General features: G+C 44.0%; 6 protein-coding genes and 1 non-coding gene across 7 annotated transcripts; 3 read left to right on the top strand and 4 right to left on the bottom strand.

The window, feature by feature from the left end:
* Nucleotides 1-15: 15 nt before the first annotated feature.
* Nucleotides 16-133, bottom strand: PAAG_12022. The gene has a single exon. It is a non-coding gene; the product is annotated as a tRNA-Lys (tRNA).
* Nucleotides 134-2464: 2331 nt separating this feature from the next.
* PAAG_05310 (DUF803 domain membrane protein) lies at nucleotides 2465-4042 on the bottom strand (the record flags this gene model as incomplete). The annotated part of the gene is made up of 7 exons (XM_015845534.1): nucleotides 2465-2948; nucleotides 3010-3301; nucleotides 3358-3518; nucleotides 3579-3669; nucleotides 3743-3833; nucleotides 3926-3951; nucleotides 4024-4042. The coding sequence occupies 7 exons, from the start codon at nucleotides 4040-4042 to the stop codon at nucleotides 2465-2467; spliced, it is 1164 nt and encodes a 387-aa protein (XP_015699760.1).
* A 646-nt stretch (nucleotides 4043-4688) lies between these two features.
* Nucleotides 4689-5032, top strand: PAAG_05311 (hypothetical protein; the record flags this gene model as incomplete). Its single annotated transcript, XM_002792536.1, has 2 exons — nucleotides 4689-4911; nucleotides 4980-5032. The coding sequence occupies 2 exons, from the start codon at nucleotides 4689-4691 to the stop codon at nucleotides 5030-5032; spliced, it is 276 nt and encodes a 91-aa protein (XP_002792582.1).
* A 1968-nt stretch (nucleotides 5033-7000) lies between these two features.
* On the bottom strand, nucleotides 7001-8781 carry PAAG_05312 (coatomer subunit delta; the record flags this gene model as incomplete). Its single annotated transcript, XM_002792537.2, has 4 exons — nucleotides 7001-7907; nucleotides 7970-8166; nucleotides 8261-8704; nucleotides 8779-8781. 4 exons carry the CDS (start codon nucleotides 8779-8781, stop codon nucleotides 7001-7003), a joined length of 1551 nt encoding a protein of 516 aa, XP_002792583.2.
* A 592-nt stretch (nucleotides 8782-9373) lies between these two features.
* Nucleotides 9374-12198, top strand: PAAG_05313 (hypothetical protein; the record flags this gene model as incomplete). Its single annotated transcript, XM_002792538.1, has 3 exons — nucleotides 9374-10528; nucleotides 10589-11192; nucleotides 11246-12198. The coding sequence occupies 3 exons, from the start codon at nucleotides 9374-9376 to the stop codon at nucleotides 12196-12198; spliced, it is 2712 nt and encodes a 903-aa protein (XP_002792584.1).
* A 1531-nt stretch (nucleotides 12199-13729) lies between these two features.
* On the top strand, nucleotides 13730-14285 carry PAAG_05315 (hypothetical protein; the record flags this gene model as incomplete). The annotated part of the gene is made up of 2 exons (XM_015845535.1): nucleotides 13730-13948; nucleotides 14112-14285. 2 exons carry the CDS (start codon nucleotides 13730-13732, stop codon nucleotides 14283-14285), a joined length of 393 nt encoding a protein of 130 aa, XP_015699761.1.
* Nucleotides 14286-15837: 1552 nt separating this feature from the next.
* PAAG_05316 (orotidine 5'-phosphate decarboxylase) lies at nucleotides 15838-17271 on the bottom strand (the record flags this gene model as incomplete). The annotated part of the gene is made up of 1 exon (XM_002792541.2): nucleotides 15838-17271. The coding sequence occupies one exon, from the start codon at nucleotides 17269-17271 to the stop codon at nucleotides 15838-15840; it is 1434 nt and encodes a 477-aa protein (XP_002792587.1).
* Nucleotides 17272-19930: the final 2659 nt, after the last annotated feature.

Raw genomic sequence — 19930 nt, forward strand, 5'->3', positions numbered from 1 at the left:
AAGAGCAAAAAGGAAAGCCGAACGCGGGGGTCGAACCCGCAGCCTTGCGGTTGATCAACTAGACGAGATATTTGAATATTCCGATGTCTAAACTAATAAGAGCCGCACGCTCTACCGATTGAGCTAGCCCGGCTGATTCGTTGAAATTACTAGACCGCTTTGAATGCTCAAGTACTAGGGCATCAGCTCGGCCTCCCAAGCATACATAGATAGTAAGTATCCTTCTTCGCTCCTTAAGATGATCAACCAAGGTAAAGCTTGATTCTCGGTCGTATGGGATTGAAGTCATTCACTTTCGAAAAACAACAATTTGCCTCTGGGGAAATATATATATACCAACGAGGAGCAAAAGATAAAATTCAACAACCCGTACCATTCAACTCCCTTTAGAGGATCGGACTTTTTAAAGCAGGAAAAAGACAAAGTAAGCAATTTAGCTTTTACGGCCGTCGCCTCTCACGGGGCTCAGGCCTTTACAACTGGTCAACACAACGTTTCGTTTGCGGAACACAAACATGGGACTGAATAGCCCGAAGGCCAGGACAGCTACTACTCTTGCCTACTAAATGGTAGTTACGCTTGGTAGCTTACTTCATGTATAATCTGAGGACATAACGGACCTTATTCCCAACAGCCGTGCAAGAGCCACTGGAGTAGCAGATCAAAAAGCTAAAACCCCACATCCGCCATCAGTGGTACATGGTCGCTGGCCGTTTTAACAAGTGATTAATATTTGAGATACTCACGTATAAACGTCATGTTATCAGCTAAAAGATATACCATCATAACTTGTCTAAGCCGTTCCTGCGAGAAGTCGATCGTTTGAGTTCCTCATGATCCATGGTTCATATTTAACTGCAAAAAACTTAGTTAATCTCAGGAACTTAAATCTCAACCCACAATAGTAGTTAATCGCCAACCAAATCTTACTCTAGCTTTTTCGTTTAAACTTTGCACAAAAACCAACGGTATCAACAAACCTTATTCCGTTGGAGGGGCTGCCAAATCGTTTTGGTGACTGTCAGGACGCCTATAGTATCGTAGACTAAACCGTTGTAGAACGGAGATCTCAGATATATATATAAAATGCGTCATGTAACTGAAGACTTTTCCATCAGCAAACTGTTGCTGTTATTAGAAGGGAAATCTAAACAACTCCCAAAGGCGTAGGCGGCAGCCAATGATGAAGAAATTTGTACGAAGTGAGAGATGGTCTGCGATGGACATGATTCTACGCATAGCTGATTGAAGATGTCTGATATGGAGAAAATGGGAAAACTAGCATCCAATTGAATCGAACTCACAAGATAGGGAGAAAATAATATCAATGAATGCATATATACAATGTGTATTAAGATATCCACACATACTGTGATGTTATAACTGCAATTTACATAAAATGGGGAAAGATTGCTCTGCTGGCCGGTCTAGATATGCAAGGTGAGAGATTTGGGGTTAGGTCAGGGTACAGGTAAATATATATGAGTTTGGTGAAGGAAGATGCCTTGCTTTTACTCTATCAGGCGGAGAAATGCATGTTGGGGGAAATAAAGAAGAAATAGAAACCAGATATATAAAATTCTCGAACACAGGTTGGAAGATATCGGAGAGGGAGGAAAGGAGAGAAACCAAATACACGAGGAAAAAGGAAGAAAATGACTACCCCCTGGGTCATTTGTCGGTTATTTGCATTCATTCATGTATGTACATAAATTCTTTGGGGTTCTTTTCGAAGGATGTATGTAGTAGTTACTGGCTTTCATTCCTCTCAATCCAAGAAACGGAAACGGAAACTGGTGAGTGCAAATCACAAAATGTCCATGAAGCATCGGAGGGCAAAAGGAAGAAAGGGGGGAAAGCCCGGGGGGTGGGGGGATATCAAACAACCCAATCCATATTGATAGGAAAAGATAATATAAGTGGGAAAAAATATATATCACAACCCCCCAAAAAACTCCATTTTTTTCCTACAAATACATGGGATATAAGGCCAAAACAATCAGTTAGGGGAAAATTCGTTATATACACCTAGCCTAACCTTAACCTAACCTGATTCGATCAAAAGTGTCCACCCAAAGTCAACATAATATAGCGAGAGAAGATATAAAAGGGAGAAGAAGAGGATGAGGAGTAGAGCAAAATAGCCAGCATTATAAATGTTGTTCATGTGCTTGCTTTAAAATTGCTTTGATTGCATTTTCGAATCTGGTCCGACCAGTGACCATGATAAGATAAGGTGGGGAAATAGGGAGAGAAGAGACGAGGGAGAGATCTTAAACAGTTATTTTCGTGATCATTTTCCATCATATCATGGAGCAACCATTATAAATTCGAACGAAAAAAAAAATTGGGACGTCTTATATCTTAACGAAATAGAGTGCTGAGAAACTGAAGGGGAATAGGTTGACCGAAGACAAACAAAGGACCGGAAGATGGGGATGGCAAGGGAAGAATGTTTCTCCCTTCAAACTCCGGAATCCTTTGGGGAGTCCGCAGGGTGCGCTGAGCCGTTTCGTTTTGGTGTCGAGTCCTCTTGATCACCGTGATTGCTCTCTTCTCTAAGATTTTGGAGACCGAATGCACCCGTTTCGACATCGTAGGAATGCATCAGTCCTTGCCGGTCACTGGGGCCTCCGTAATAGTCAAGGCTAGAAGAACTGCGTGGTCGCCAGTCGATGCTTCTTCGATTGTGTAATGAACGGCGGGTTTGAATAGAGGCAATTCCATCGGTCGGGACACCGTCTTCCTCATCAGTTTTTCCAGCTAGTCGTTGACCATCGGGGTCCGTTCTAGATAAGTTTAGGAGATAGACTCCAGAGAATATCACTAGGAATCCACAGAGAAGGGATATGGTGTTGACACGGTCAGTGGTGTTGAAACCGTGGAATAGGACGAAGGAGGCACAGAGGGTTGCGGTTGTAAAAGTGACGTAATATAGGGGATTGACTCTGCCATGTATGGTCAGCAAATGGAGACAAAACGGTACATAGCAAATGATTCCTAACTTACATTGAGGTCGAAAATTGGCTAAGAGCCTTGTTGAAATAGTTCATCTGTGTCAAAATACAGCATACAACAACAATAGCAAAGGCGTAGGTAGAAGGGTGGGTAAACTGGTTATGTCCAGCTAGAGTGAGCTTCAACGCAATCCCAAATGCTTTGACAGCCATAACTGAGACTGAGCCAACTGTCGAGCAAATCGAGATGTATATTAGTGGGTTTTTCTTCCCGTATTTCGGAGCCACTCTGTATATCATAACGGTAGAAAATATAGCAACTGCTAGACAATAAAGAAGAAAGCCTGTGAAAATGTTTAGCTTCATAGCGTACTCGATTTTTTGCTTAAAAGGAACTTACCGGGTTGAATGGCATATCCCAAGATCTCGTCCACTGTTTCAATTTCTTCATCTGGAGGCGCATGGAGAACGATAATGATAGAACCAAGCAGTGCCAATGCACAGCCCAGCTTTCCAAGAACCCCCAGGCGCTCCCCAAGAAAATATGCGCCTAGAACAGCCCTGTGCAGTGATTAGTACGAAAGCCTTCAGTTGCTCGGTCACCGATAATCAGCTTCTTACCCTATAAGAACGCTAAGTGCCCCCAGGGGCGTCACTAATATCGCTGGCGCAAACGCATATGCGGCGAAGTTCGCAATTTCCCCGAGAATTACTAATCCTAGATGTCAGCACGACGCTGCTTGGAGTTGAAGATCTGATGATTAAAGGGCCCGTAGACTCCGTACATGTTATTATTCCTCCCCACCATATTGGGCTCTTTAAATACGAAAATCCATCGCCCTCAAAGCCGTGCCTATTTGACGCATCCATTAAGCCCTACAACATATAGATGTTAGGTCAAGAGCGAAAGAATTTGATAGCAAATTGCGTCAGAATGAGCTAGAGGGAAATAACTTAACGGAACGGACCTTCTTTGTTATTACGAAACTACTGCCTATAAAGGAGGCATAGTAAGTATAAGATCGATCACAGTCATAGGCAGGTATCATTAATAGAGATATCTTACCAATAGCCGTAGTTGACATTATAGCAAGCGCCAATCCGATATATCTATCTCATTCACACAATAACCATGTCAGTCTCGCGACCCTCATACCGCCCAACAACGAACAACGAACAATGAAGAACCCGGACGGATAGTGGGAGAGACTGACTTGTCTGAAACCATAATGAAATAAACCTGGAGCAAGTCGCTCCCGCCACTTCGAGAACCTCAATGATAACGCCAGATCTCAATGACAACGCCGGATAAACAACGCCACACAAATCCACGGTGGCTACCGCTTTGGCGTGCAAATGTAGAAGTGATATATGTCCTCTCTATCGAAAATCAAATTATTCCTTCCAATTTATCCCCAGGCCGTACAGAAATCGAGCCAGCAACTTTCTGCAGGATTGCAACGTTTTAGTTCGATCAGGTGCGGGGCGTCTTGCCTTATACGCAATGGATTGTATATATAGTACTGTTCTTTTCACCCTCTTTTGTGATGGAAAATCGTGATCGTGATACTGAAACGAGCGGCAGATTTCTCCGTAAAGGGAGGGAAATCCAGATGAGGGATCGTAAGGTATCAGCAGGGGATGGCGCGAAATGGTCGTTCCGAGGGCCAATGGTTAACAAGTCCCAGCAATAGATTTTCGAGAAGAGAACAGGAGAGGGTTTAAGAGAAGATGGTTGGTGAAGGAGGCCATATAGCTGCGCACGAGAGGACGGATCATGGGCCCGTGGGGGACGGAAGTCTCTTGATGGAAATTGTTCTTGAAGTTATGGACAGGCAGGGAGGAGGCCGCAACCCGGCAGAGCCAGACACTTGCGCGGGCGGGACGGAAGGGGGATATGTGACAAAGGTGTCCTCAGCGGGCGTTACTGGGACCGTTGTTGAAGCTGGGAGGGGTTGCTGGGTTCCAGTGTGGTTGTGGGTGAAGCACGGGAGACTCAAGAGTGTTTGATATATTTATTAGAGGCCAGGGTGGATGTTTCAACCAAAGCGGCGCCAAGCCCGGCTGGAGGCTAGCAGGGCCGCGTCATAACTAACGTGATTGACTAAATAAAACGCACCGCTCTTCTCAGCTGACTAACCTACAATTCCACAGATTTCTCAACAAAATATTATAATATTTGAATATAATTAAAAAATATGAATCTATTAGATAGGGGTAGACCGTATTAAAAATCAATATTTAGTTCAAAAACTGAGATGGTACCTGAATTAAGTAACTGACACAAATAAAATATAGAATTATAGTATTTAAACTTGTCAACTACTGACTAGTTAGTTACTGAATTGACAGATTTATATAATAGAACTTTGTTAAATTAACTTTCTTATTAACTTTATAACTTTATAAATTTCATAATTTGATCAGTTAACAAATAGTGAGTTATAATATTTAGAAGTGCAAGAGATTTTCTTTATTCTTATATATATTTTTTAACTTTTTAAAACCCTTCTAAACAACTAATTAGTTTAAAGATATTTAATAATTTCAGCTTTAATTTATATAAATTCTTTTAGAGTAATAAATAAAATTTAAACTTAATAAAAAAACTTTTATTATAGTTATTTAAATGAATATTTTAATATTTAATTACTATATTATAATTTGAATCTTTTTTTTAAAAAAATAAATTTATTAGTTTTAATAATTTTAATAGTTCTAATTTATAAATATATTACTTTTATAATTTAATAAAATAAAATAAAAATCATTTAATGATTTAATTTGTTAATTTTAAAGCTTTATTAAAATTATAATTGTAACGGATTAACATCTGAGTGATAATCTTTCATAATTAAAATTTTTCATATGAATTAGTACTTCTTTGAATCTGATTCATATAAAATTTTGCATTTATTTTCATAGTTTTTATTTTTATATGATTTTTATAATTAATTCAATTTTCTTATTTTATGAAAAAGTACTAGACTGTATTTCACAGTATATTTATTATAATAATAATAAATTTTTGTAATTAAATATTATATAAATTTATTTATATAAATAAGAAGTTTTACTTTTTAAAGATTTATATTATATAAGTATAAAATTTTTTATACTATATTTATTATTATTATTTTATATTTTTATTAATATATTTTTTAAATAAAACTTTTTAAAATTTTTATTTTTTATATTTTATTAAATATAACTTTTATGTTTTTTTAAAAAATTAAAAAACTATGACAATTAGTAATATATTTTATTTAATTATATAAATTTTAATTTTACTATATGTTTTATTAAGTTATATATATATATATATATATATATATTCACTTATATGATAGCACTGATGTGGATGCATATTGTTATATGAAGTAGCATGAAGCTGACCTCCTCTCATCCCTCAAGGACATTCACAGAACCAGATGTTTGAGTCATATTTTCGTTGACAGGCTCAAGTAAACCTGGAAATAACAGCCTCTGAAATGTCAAAGAGGAGACGGGTTCCACATTGTAAGTGCTGCATCAAATCAAAAAATGTCAGGTATGTCAAATCTCACTGTTCTTACAGTTTAGACTCTGGCGATGAAGGGTGTGTTCTGAACCGGCTCATTCCTCCAATGAAGTGTTGACGGTCGTTTGAAAGGTGTGTTGGAGGTTAGGTGTTTGAAGCGTGGGGTCCACAACCAGTCTTTTCCCAGAGGAGGATAGTCCGCTTCAGGGCGGATGTGAGCATACCAGACCGTAATGAGAGAATTAAGCGCGAAGAATGATTAAAGATATCACCTCAATTTCATTTTATTCTTCCGTTCCCTTCCCTAGAAAGGTGCCAAAACTAAGCAATGAGGAACCGCAGAGGGGAAGAGAGAAAAACAAGAATTGGTTAAATAGAATACGACCTTATGTAGCCCACAGGAAGAAATCGAACAGACAGCACAGCAAAGAGAAGGGGTGACCAAAGGAAAAACAAACAAAAAAAATTATCTAAGACAGAACAACATAAACATCAAGGAGTGAAAAACATGTCAGCGTCAAATTTACTCAACCACATATCCATCCGCAATAGTTTTGAAGTCCTTAGAGAAATTCACCGTCTGCCCATCCATCTCCAACAACGACACAGTCTGCACATCAACATCCACAAAGGGCGTCGCCTTCTGGAACCTCACGCTCATCGGGAAAAACTCATTCTCGTCACTATTTGGGTCCTCTGACTCAAACTCAAAGCTACCCGATGGATTCGATTCGTCAACTGTGCCAATATTCCAGTCCAAGCTGTCCCCAGTCACTTCGTAAATGGCATCGAAATTCGTCACTGTGGGCTCAACGGTGCCGAAGGGAATGGCGACAACGACGTCTCGCAAGGGGTCTGACCCGTTCAGCTCGTACTCGATGGTGACCGTGCTCGATTGAGCCCCCCGATTAACCCAGACGGTAAATGTGATCGGGAGGACGTCTGGGCTGTCTGTGCCCGTGACACGCCATCGAAGAACGCCAATGGAGATGTTATGAGGGAAGCTCTTGGAAGTATCCCGCAGTTGAATGGTTTTGGAATTGGTAAATAGAGCTCTGTCGACATTAGGGTGGGTGCGGAAGACGGCCCCATGCGTAGGGTTGGCTGTTAAGCCAAGCTTTACTTTGGCAAATGTGTCATCGGTGATGCGCAGCTGGAGATCGCCCTTGATCTCGTATGACTTCACTGCGCCATCGCGGGAGAGTTTGGCGGAAATAGTTTCAGCCACCGTAACGTGGATGGGCTCGCGGTCAGCGGACACGGAGGCGCGAGACTGCGCAACGGCATCTGAATGGGCGGGTGCCGTAGCGGTAGAAACCAAGGGGATTTCTTCAGATTCAGGGCCCAAATCCCCTCGAACCTTCTCGTACATATCGGTGGCTTTAGATTTCTTTCCGAGCTGCATTCCCTTGCCTCGTAGAGCCATGGGCCTATACCTCATTAGTCGGGGCAGTAAACCTAACAAATGTGGAGACATGGTTGTTAAACTTACTTGCCGAACGTCTTCTTTTTCTCCGCCTCGTAAGAGTTAATTGCTTCAGTTGGTGTAGGCCGGGTTGGCGGAGTATAGACCGGGTATGATGGAGCACGTGGAGTCACGCCACGACCACTCCGGGCGGCCTCTTTGCGCTGCAGTTCCAATTGCTTCGCCTTCCGTTTTCGCTCCTCGGTGGCTTCGAGTTCCTTGTTCTGTAGACGCAGATTAGAGAATGAAACACGCGCCACAACATCGATTACACCTGAATGTATATATAGAGAGGGAAAGGTGGAGAGGGACACTTACCCTCTCAATAATCTCCTGGACTCTCTCCTCGTGACTTTCCATCTCAAGGAAAGTTTTTATTTGTGACAAAGACAGGTTTTCCCGGTAGCCCAACGTAACAAGTTCATCAAAGGCGCTCAACAGCTCGAACGAATTGCGTAATATCTCCCGTTCGTCGAGACTCTTACAAATGCTGGTAACAACTTGGGCAAAGATATGCAAGCTGTCTATGTCTTGGAGGATATTGGACTGTTTGTTTGTGATAAGGACAATGTATAGCTCGTCCAATGGCTGGTATACGAATCGGACGTTGTCCTGTTCGACGATGGTGTGCTGCGTGCCGGAGTCTGCCAGCTTTGGAAATGATGCCAACAACGCTTCTATCCGAGACCGAGAAATTTCCCGAAACTGGCGGGAGAGCACCGCTTTGCCCCCCCGTGTACATATCGATGCTGCGAGGATAACCTGCATTGCGAGTTTTGCGGGAGTCAGTATACGTAGGGACTAATGTGTTCGTCACTTTCTCAAATCAAACCCACCATGGCTTTAGGATGTGGGACATATAGGAAGAAGCTAGAATGGAAACGAGAGAGGTTTTGAGGGTAATTGTGGTTGGGATGTTCTTCGTAGTGGTCGTGATGGAATTGGCCTAACTCTCCTATCATTTAAGAGGATTGTTGGCTCGTAATGGAAGGTGGTCCGTGCACCAGGCGGCTCTTCTCTCAAGTCTCGCTTAAGGAGAAAAAAATAGAGACAACCTCAACGACCAGACAACGTGACAATCTACAAAAACATCACATCACACTGCACTCCTGCACTCAACGCTCTTGTTGGGCTTTACGGGATATTGCCATCGTCAAGTTATTGGGCCTATTTATTCTAATCTACTGTCTTTTCTTTGGCCACCTCCCCTGTAACACTGATTGATTCCCCAGAACGGCCTAACCAACCCCTTCGTATCACAACCGCCAGCGAACATCCCGCAAATGAGTGCCAGCGAGCTTTAGGACATTCTTATTCCATGTGATACTATACAAGCAAAGAATAGTCTATTTTTCGCTATGTTTCACTTGTGACGTGATTTGACAAACAGAAGACGAATAACTCCTTGAACGAGTTAGCCAGCAAGCAGCCATGGAGCCCGTTGTTTTTGATGATAGTATGGAGGTTACCTCAGATGAGGAACAGGGGAATATCGACGATATCGAAATCGACCTTGACCTTGCTCATGACCGCCTTCCTGAACACGATGAAGATGTGATTGTGGATGATGCGTCCGCCACTGCTTCAGACCACCCTGCTGCTGGAGACGATGCAACCTACGATGCGGATATGGCGGATGGTCAATATATAGATGGTGGCATATCAGGTCACGGATATCACAACTGCCACCAAGAAGGCTACTATCAGTATGAGGAGGATTCCGCCTATCATAACCCGAACGACTACGAAGCAGAGATGGAAGATGGCTATGAAGAAGATATTGATGCCCCGATCCCGGATACTGGCTTTGAAGAGACGAACGTACCTACTGCGGATGAGGGAAAACAGGTGGAAAGGGAGGTAGAAGTCAGAGAAGAAGAAATAGAAAGGGAAGTTAAAATTCCTGATAACCAACAACAACCTCCAGCCCCTAAAATCTCGTCAAACTCAGAACCTGTCGAAACCGAAATTTCTAGACGAGCATCAGTGGCTGAGGAGGAGGTTATGGTTCAGAAAGGCACCAGTATTGGCCAACCAGAAATTGATAAGTTTGCAATGGAAGAGGATAACATAATCCCACATGCTCCGGAGAGTGCTAAACCCTTAAACGTTGAAGAAGGCCATGGACATGGTGACAGTGAGGCTCAGCCCGCTTTAGAAGATGAAGGGGGTCATGGGGAAGATGAGCTTGAACCTCAAGGACCTGGATCTTCAGAACATGAGCACCAAGAGCCTGAACATCGAAGGCGATATCAGTCGCCTTTGGATCAGGAGAAATTGTCGGATACTACTGAGACCTATCATTTTGTGAAACCTGAGGACTATGTTGGGGATGGCGGAACGGGCCATTTGGATAGAAGTGGAGCCCTCCATCCGGTCAAAGTGATATACCATGATAGCGAAGTTTCATTGTTTCCGCCAGAAGAAGGTGATCTCTCAGATACCTTTTTCCTGCGGGATGAGGGTTTGGCCTATGCTCCTATCGGGGAGCTAGTGGAAGCCTGTCGTCAAGTGCTAGGTGAGCATGTTAGCAAAGATGAAGAACTAATCGTCGATATCGAGAGTCTCGGGCTGCATTTACCTGAGGTATGAATTACCCCTCCCTTTCTTGCTCCAATATTTGACCTTACTAACATTCATATTCAGTACTCCGCCGGTAGAACCACCCCATCTTTAATTCAGATTATTCAAGTGTACCTCGATCTTTGCGCTAATGATGGCATTAACGAACCTGAACCTCTATATCTAACTCTCTCTTTAAGATCCAATTTTACGTCTGACTATTCTCGCCTTGTAGCAGCAGCCCACGAGGGAAAGGGATTATCCTACCTCACATGGGAAGATTACGATATAGACAGTGCCGAAGGCGTAGAGCATGGAGAAGAGCATGAACAAAACCATTTGATGTCTGAAGATGCAAGCTCTCTAGTTGAGCTGCATTCTGACCATTCAGAACCTCCCGAAGAAGAGAAAGAAGTTGCTGCCGATACGCAAGCGAAAATTTTGCCGCCTGATTCGACAGGCGAAAATTCATTGATTCAATCCACGAACCAGGATTTGCCAAGACCGGAGGAGCCCAAGCCCCATGCTGCTAGAAATGACAACGACCAAATAATTCACGGCGACCTGCCAAGCGAAGCTGAGGGCCATGATAATGCGGGGTTGCCCCATAATGCTGAAGAATACGATGATAGTCAATCAGTTGAAGGTGAGGATGAGGGGGTGGAAGTAGAAGTAGAAGTATATGAAGGTATGTGCATGTTTACTTCACTATTAACTGGATTGTTGCTAACAAGCTGATAGAAGACGATTTAGGAAACGAACATGGCGATATCGCCGAAGAACCCCAGGACAGCACTGGTTATGAGAGCCCTACAGCAGAAAAACCTATGAAAATACCAACTGTAGACCTTTCAAAAGACGAATCAACTGATCAACAGTCTGAAGACTATGTAGATGAATATGCCCTCAACCATGCGCCACCGCAACTGGAGGCGGGGCTCACAACAGAGGCAAATGTTGAACAAGAATACCAAGACGGTGCTGATTTGGAAACTGAAGAAGACCACGCAGAAAGCCATACCATTTCTCTGGATAATAGAGAGGAGCCCGAAAATCATATCCAAGCAGAAACCAATAACGATGCGCACATAGAAATCGATTTAAGAACCAGTGAGACCGTGCGAGAAGAGGAACCCCCTGTTGACCATGATGGCGAAGATGTGGATGAATGTGAAATTTTCAAACCCGAGGACGGTATATCAGGTACCGAAAATGGGACAGGCGCACTCCTTTCGAACGTTGGAGAGCAACCCACCCCCCCTCTGACGAGCGAATCTTACACTGGGGAAAGACAAAAAACCCCGGAATCAACCCATGATATTTTCGAAATTGATGAAGATCTTTTTAAGAGCCCCGTGGCGGAAACCTACACGGCGATCCCTGCTATTGACTCTACGAACGGCTCTCCTTTGGACGGAGCGAATCACGAGCCCTTCGCTTACCCGGATGACACCCAAACAGTCCGTGGAAGGAAGCCGAGTTCTGTGTGGGATCAAAATCACGCTACTGGTGGACCAATGGCGGCATATTTCGATGAGTCTTTAACCACGAATTATCTAGATACTGAAGCTCCTGATCCGGACGATTTGTCTGCACCTGCCAGTCCTAAGTCGACAAAACGGTCTTTCATAGATTCTGGCATGAATGATGTCATGGGTTCCACACCAGATCTCAAGCGGCAGCGATCGGAGTAACATATTTTCTGTTTATTTTTGTTAAATTTCAACACAATACTCAACCCTCCAAGATTTATCTCGCCACCCTCGCCATATCCAATGGGAATCTATGAAGACACTAACCAGTAGTGATGACCCTTGACCTATATTTCCCCCACTAACACAATTAGGTCGAACTAACTAAGCTTCCATCGAACGTTACGCAATTTTCCAAGGTAAAATGGACTAACATACCAGTTCTCAGCGTGTATATCCCCTTTTCCCCTCCTTCCATTCTGTTGCCTCCCAGCTATTGAACCCACGCTTTTTTATCATATCCCCGGACAAACTCACCTATTCATTTTGTTCAGTACCACGGGACTTGGACATGCTTCTCTTTATTCCTGATTCCGGTTTAGAGTCCTTCACGTCAGGGCCATGTCCGCCCAAACTGAAGCTTGAATATCCGGATACCAAGGAAGGTCATTAAGACCTGGATTTATTGGATCACGAACTCGACTTCTGTCCCCTGAATGGATTCAAATTCAGAACACGGCTCAAGGCTGCATCCGGTGGCACCAATTGAAAGATTACCCGGGCCGTGGTGCATCTGCTGTAGGTGGCGAAGTATGATGACGATGCTTCCCTCAATGAATTTTTATTTTTTTATGTCCCTCCTGTTTCCTGGATGTGGATGCAAATCTCGGCATTGATGCTGCGTATTTCGGGGAAAAAATGATGATCCTTTGATACCTTGCATGACTATGGCCTTCGCCCCAGATCTATATGTACCCTTCTGAAGCCTGTTTCCGATTTTCGTCGGTTTGGGTTCATATCGGTATCATCATGACTTGAGCTGAGTGGGATAGGACACTACTGGGACTTGTGGACCATATGCGTAATAGCTCCATTAATCTTTTTACTTTTCATCCCCGTTACAATTTCTCTTTTTTTCTTTTCTTTGCCAAACATCGCCCTGCTTCATCTTTCTATCACACAAACCCCCCCCTGCTTTTTTCCCATCGGAATCTCGACCTCTTTTCTTTTTATCGTTTAGTTTTAGCATTGCATTCGGCTACTAACCGTGTTGAATGTCTGATGAGCGATTAGTTTTTTTTCTTTCGGTTTTCACTTCCTTGCTACTCCGAGATAGCCCATCTTCTGATGTCAGCATGTCTTTCTTCCCCCCTCTGATTCGCTTCTGTATCTCCATTTTATACTGACTGGTGTGAAAGTGTTGATGGATTTATGTAATTTAAGATATCTTAGTTTACCTATTTTATCGTCTTTGGTAACTAGTTGGTATTATTCTAAATGCCTTTATTTTCTGATAAACGAGTGATTTACGGCCACATTTTGCTTGACCTGAATTAACATGCCAAATCGGGTTGTCACTTTATTTTATACCATATATAACGAAGGAACATAAGGATCTCATCTGATATTCTGTCTGGTGACTCAATATCAGAGTCAAGCTTCATGCAGATGACAAAGTCATTAATTCTCTTAATGATCAGATCTGATATGTGTTTGAACATCTTCACACTGCTGCTGCAATCAAGTTTCATTCATGAATGAGTCGGAGGTGAGAGATGACAACGTGGATTCTAAATGTAAGGTTTTTGTTCATGTGGTGAAAAAGCGGATAATTTCACCTAAGTGGAAGGAATCGCAGGCGGGCGAGTTCTGGTACATTCGACGGAATTGGAGTCTTGTTGTAGCTTGTGGTGGTGGTGGTGGTGGTGGTGGTGGTGGCGGCGGTGCTGGCGGTGCTGGTAGTGTAAAAGTGGTAAAACCCCCGGCCATTTTTTTTTGGTGAGATCTGAGGGAATGGAGCTGTAGGCACGGATAAAATAGAATTGAAAAATATGTAATGGTGTCGAGGATGCATTGGTGGTGGAAACGGAGTTCCTCTAGTATTTGCATATTTGTAACGTATGTGAGTTTGCCAGGATTTCACATCCAAGAAGCAAAGGGTGAAGAATTCATTTTTCATTATTCAAAAGACAAGGGATACAAGAAGGATGATAGTATACCTTCGACACCTCCCGGAAGGTGCAGCCATAGCGGCCCTGTCAGTGCCAACACACCCATATACCCATTCCCTTGGAACCGCCAATAACTAACTTAATGACGGCATGGTTTTCTTCAAGAAACCAGGCGAGATATGTCGTTTGGCGTACGGGCTCGCCATCCTCCATCCGGCAAGCTGGATGTGATCTAGCGCCTTGCTTAGCACCCCTCTGCTGGATATTCTGATTTGACCCAAACGGGGTTATAAAGAGCTCCCGTTAACGGCTGAACCCCACGCTGTCTGGCAATATGATCAAGTTCGCATATGAATAAAATCGACTTCTTCGCAAGTTGCTTCTAGAACAATTTTTTATAGTCGCATTCTGGCATTGCTGCGCTATCAAAATATAACATAGTCAGAAAGGTCTCTCAATTAAATCACCCTCATCAAAAGTGCCGGCAAGCGAAGAAAACTTGACGCTAATTATCGGCAGCTCCGCCAGCGTCGTAACATCGTCCATGGACAGTTCGCCATCTCTGTTTTAAGTCCAATTGGGCTTTCTCTTTCAAAACACTCTCTGCTTACCCGAAACTTATCAGGATCCAGGATGACTCCGAAATACATGCTTGCTTCCTTCAACGTGGTGGCAAGACTGCCATGGCATACTTTTCAGGCTCACGCATCTGCAAAAAGAGACGAGGATGCCCTAAGACGACATCACTGTCAGGGCATATTTTTCTTTCTTATTTCTCTGGCATCCGTGGTGGGTTGTAGCTCTGCTGCTTTCTGAGGTGGGGTTGCCCCTTGTCCTCCTCCGCCCATCAAGTTTTGTAGACCTGTAGCGTTGGGAAGGGGAGGGAAGTTGTCTTCCATTGTAGCGCTGTCAGTGTGACTTCGCACTAACTATCAAGGTTTGTTAACTATATAAAGGCGTATTTGCTCCGCACCTCTAAGATGTCAATGAACCGAGAAGGAACCTTAAAAAGGTGGAATTCAACTCCTGCGACGGAGCTATTCCAAGAGAGGAATGCAGATGGTTTGCATCATTGCCTATACATCTTATTTATCATGACCTGCTTTAGAATAGGATAACTGGTTTATGGAAACAGGTTCTCGCGCATGTTATCAAAGAGAAAATTGCAAAATGTGAGATGTAGTTAAGACGGGTAACGTGGTTAAAGAGGTTCACCCGGCCGGGGTCCGTGTGGACAGCATCACGTGTGTGTAGGAAGCCAAGGCCACAGCATAGTTCTTACAGTACGCCGCATTTCCAGAAAGCAAAGGTCCATAATATTACTTGAATTAAAAGCTGTCGATTGCTGATTTTATTTAAATCATGAAATTGAGACTTTGGGGGCAATAAGGAATAGGAAATCGCCATCCTCCTGTGTTTTTTAATCATATATCATGATCGCATACTCATAAAAATGCCATGACAAAAGAAAACAAGTGAATGAATAGTTACTAAAAGAGCAAATGGACAATTTGGCATGATTATCAAATGAATAGGATGCAATTGCTGATTAATGGGTCGGGTATATTGGTTGGGTAAGGTACGCGGGAGAAAAAGGAGATAGAAGGTAGAAGGTAGTAGGTAGTAGGTACGGTAGATACAAACAGTGCGACGGGAGAAAATGTGTAAGAAACCCGAAAACAGAATATCATCAAGCATTCATCGAAATAACAGGGATGCATAACAGTTCAAAGTCATTTTGTATCGACTCCTGCTGAAAGTCTGGTTGTGCATGGTTCGCCCTGGCCTTTACGTCCCTGACAGATATCGCACGGGCGATAAGTTGGTGCAGCGTGTGTATTTGCTGGTTTTGCACAGCTGAAGTTGCTGCTTGGCGGGGAGATAAGGGGAAATGTGATGATCGAGGTGATGAGGAACCGTCGTTTACATTAAGGTACACCTGGACACTTTCTGCAAGGGAATCTGCTATGTCATCCATTGGGGGAGGGGACATGTTGTCCAGTCCGGGAAATAGGATATGGTCGCTTTCAAGTGGGGCGAAAAGGACGTAGGCTAATTCTTCGTTGCTTTTTCCATTTGTTTCGTGCTCTCCATCACTACCCGCGTCATGCGAACCCGTGTGGGGACTGATGATGGTTCCGGTCTGGGAGACGTCAATCCAGGACTCGCCGCTGACAAAGCCGACAACGAAATCGCTATGCGCTTTTGCCGTTGCTACACTATATTGCCTATATTCATGGCTGAATGCAGGGTCGTCTACCGCGGGAAGACAAAGCACCAGACCTCGCGTTAGGAGAGGTGGAGGAGGGTAGGTTGTAGGAGATGTGGGTATGTCGTCGCCATCTGAATATGCCTCGTCATCCGAATACAGATTTTCTCCTGTCGGAGATAATTCAGGGATAGAAGGCTCAGTGTGTTGGGTGATCGTTTGAGTCAGGGATATAACAGATCCCTTCCGCGGAGCAGGGAAAAATAAACTATCCCCGAGTGTAGCACCATTGTTAATCTCCTCGTCATTTTTGTCATCGCCAGCAGTGCTGTTAGAGTGTCCGTCGTCATCCATATCCCGCTGCTCGTTCCCCCCACTGATTTCGGTGCAGACGGATTTTGTCAACACCGCCACCGTTTCCCTCGCAGCGTATCTCAAGGTAGGAACCAGCCGATCACCACCTTTCCCTTGTTCCTCTGGCCCGATAACCCAAGAGCTAACCATTCCCGCCCAAGCAGCCACACTGACGACACCCTTTGTATACCGTTTCCGAGCCAAGTCAACATCCCGGTTAATCTGCTCACGGGTCATACTCTGATGTTTCCCCGAGCGCTTTGAAACATTTAACACCCGGCCCCCTTCCCAAATCAAGAATCCATATTTCCGAGCCAAGAACGACAACTTCCGCGCAGCTTTCTGTGACCAGTCATCAATAATATCCGCGTGTACCTGAAGTACGGCGATGAATGGGCCAACAGCATAAACCAATCGCAGCAACGCAGTCATAGTGCTAATATTAGGAGAAGCGGAAACGCATATGAGCTGTCCGTAGGGTAGGGAAGTTTTGGACTTTCGAAGGAGCCGTAGATATGTAGTGATAGTGTTGCTGGAAGCATTCCGCGATAGCGGATCCATGCTGTGTACTGGATGATGAGAATAAGGATGGCGTGAAGGAGGGGGTGAGTGATTATAGGAAGGGTTTCGCCTTCCGGCCAACCGTCGTCAGGACTTTGGGTAGTTATTTTCACAGCTTTTTAAGATTCACGGACACTTGATTGAAATAATAATGGAGAACCTCGTGCTTCTGTGCTCTGTACTTCTCAAGATGTTTGCGCCCAAAGTGTCTTGATCGTCTGCCTTCGGAGCTCAGATCTTAGTGTATTATCAATCGCTAAGTGCAAGAAAGGATAAGCTCTCTGGATCGACGAAGGATCCCAGCTCAGAACATCTGGCCAGTTAATAGTATAATAAGTGGGCACTTAACAATCATCAGAGGCCATTTAAGTTTCAAATGCTCCCTTTGTTGGCAGTGGGAGATTAACCCCGAGTTTTTGTCTTCCACAACCTTGCTCCTTTTTGGGGGGCTGCTGGTGCGTATTTAGCCAACTCGGATGAGACCACAAGAAAAACAAAACATGAACCTAAATCAAGGGACTAACGAAGAGAAAGTGAAGTTGCAGCAGTCCGTCGATTTATCAGTAATAATGGCACTGAAAACAAAAAGATGATAAAAGGTGGCATGTTAACATCCACAGCCATGAGAATTATTAAACAAAAACCCTCAATAGGTTTGATTGATCGATTGCCACTGGTTGGCTCTCGGAGCTTTCCACCCAGGATCATCCCCCTCTCCAGGACTAAAAGTAATTCGATGCAGGGGGCCACTTGGTCAGCCCTCTCAGTGAGACTTGAGGGCTGTTCCTAGGCCAGCCTTGAAGCATAGACGCGGTGCCACAGCTAGTGTGGGATGCAGCTCATCACATCCTGCTGAAGATATTAATAATTACAGGGCTTGGAGGAACCTTGATGAAGGATGCATAAACACCTGCCCCTCTAGTAGACTCTGGGTCTCCGGAGAGGAGACAGCAATGAGATATGCTGCATTCTTCTTATTATTGTTGCGGATGTGGCGCCTCAACCTCTAGCTACCTTGTGTCCACATCCTTCTTGTTTGTCATTGCAAGTTGGCAAAGTGTTTTTTGTTTCTTTTGTTTTTTGCAACTGACCCCCGACTTGCCTCTTCCCCACCTTTAATGCTGCTTGGTACATGAAGCAGCCTTCCAAGTTCCAAGTGGGCTGCAGAAAGTCCAATCTGCCTGCATCCTGCATCGATCTCTGCGTAGCTGGACCGAGCAGTTATCAATCGCAGATCTGCAGTGTCACTCGATTAATTAATTGGCCCCGCGATTCGAGTCAGGCCTACGTGCAATGTCTCCCAAGCCTTTAGCTGGACTTTGGTGGCATTAACTAGTTCACTCGTTATCGATAACACGGGAGATGTCGTTGGTGCTGGTGACTTCGGGCTGTTACTCCGGACAGCTAACAGTGTTAGCAGCCTGCGGGGGCAGCCGCTGGCTGGCTGGATGTTAATGGGCAAGATATTCTCCTGTGCTCCAGACCTTATTTCTTCGGCTAAAATCAGCCCTTCTCCCCACAAGACGCTCAGAGCCGAGACCCCGTTGTGGCTGGTTGAATCGTGATGCTGCCATTCGCTCAGTGCCAGCCTGCCAACAGAGATTGGAGATCTAATTTCACGCCAAGCAGCATGAACAGGATTCAATTACGGATTGAGAGGATCCTGAAAAAAGCTCGAGCCCAGTTTTGACGAGTTGTGCTCATTAATGTGCCGTGCACGAAAAGCGGGAATAGATGTTTTATTTCAACCGGTTGATTTCTTTCTTTTTTTTCTCTGCAACGGGATTTCAAATTATCCGAACCTCCGTTGTTCGGATAGCTAGCATCTTGTCCGAGTCTTTGCCAGATATCATCATGCAGCAGATGCAGAGTGCAGACTCGACAGCTGACTTCCTCCCTCAAACCCAAGGTTTGTCCATAACGGTGGCAAGCCTGCATTATAAGAAAGGCAGTTCATCAACTTCCAAAATTTCACTTGGCATTCGACTCAAGAGGGGATTTTTTCAAAACTCTTCAACATTATTGTCACCTTTTATATTTTAATTTGATATTTTTTCCTTTCCAATTTCCAAATGATGCGGTGCACCGTGGCGAGTGATCGGTGGCTACCGGACAGGCCAGCAATTGACAATATTCAACAGCGTGGCGTGCATAGAATGAAAGCCAAATCCGTTCGGGCGGGTTTCGCGGACCAAGCGGGACCTGGGGCGTTCAACCCTGAAGCAGAATCGGAAACTTGACAGCTGGGCAGGTAAATACAATTCCTACTTCGGAGCGTGAACAAGAACTTGTATTTTCTTTCAAACGGCCCTTTTGCCGCTGGAATACGGGAATACGAATGAACGTATGTAAACGAAATGCACAGGACAAAAATAGGTGGGTACACTTCCAACCAGCCCGGCCGTCACAATGAGAAGCAGCAGTATGCATATGTATTATTGATTTACTTCAGCATTGTTGTCGTAATCGCTGTTGTTGATGTTCTTTTTATGTTGTTGTTACTACGACCAACCGGCTACTTGCATATGCTCGTCTCCTCAGTGGCAGTTATTCCCGTCAACTGGGACGGAGAGCAATAGGGAAGCCCACCAAAATGAAACCCCATGACCCCGTTTGCGGATTTCTATTGACAGGTTTTACTTCTCGATATTCCTCCATA

Source organism: Paracoccidioides lutzii (assembly GCF_000150705.2).
Source record: "Paracoccidioides lutzii Pb01 unplaced genomic scaffold supercont2.14, whole genome shotgun sequence".
Lineage (NCBI taxonomy): Eukaryota > Fungi > Ascomycota > Eurotiomycetes > Onygenales > Ajellomycetaceae > Paracoccidioides > Paracoccidioides lutzii.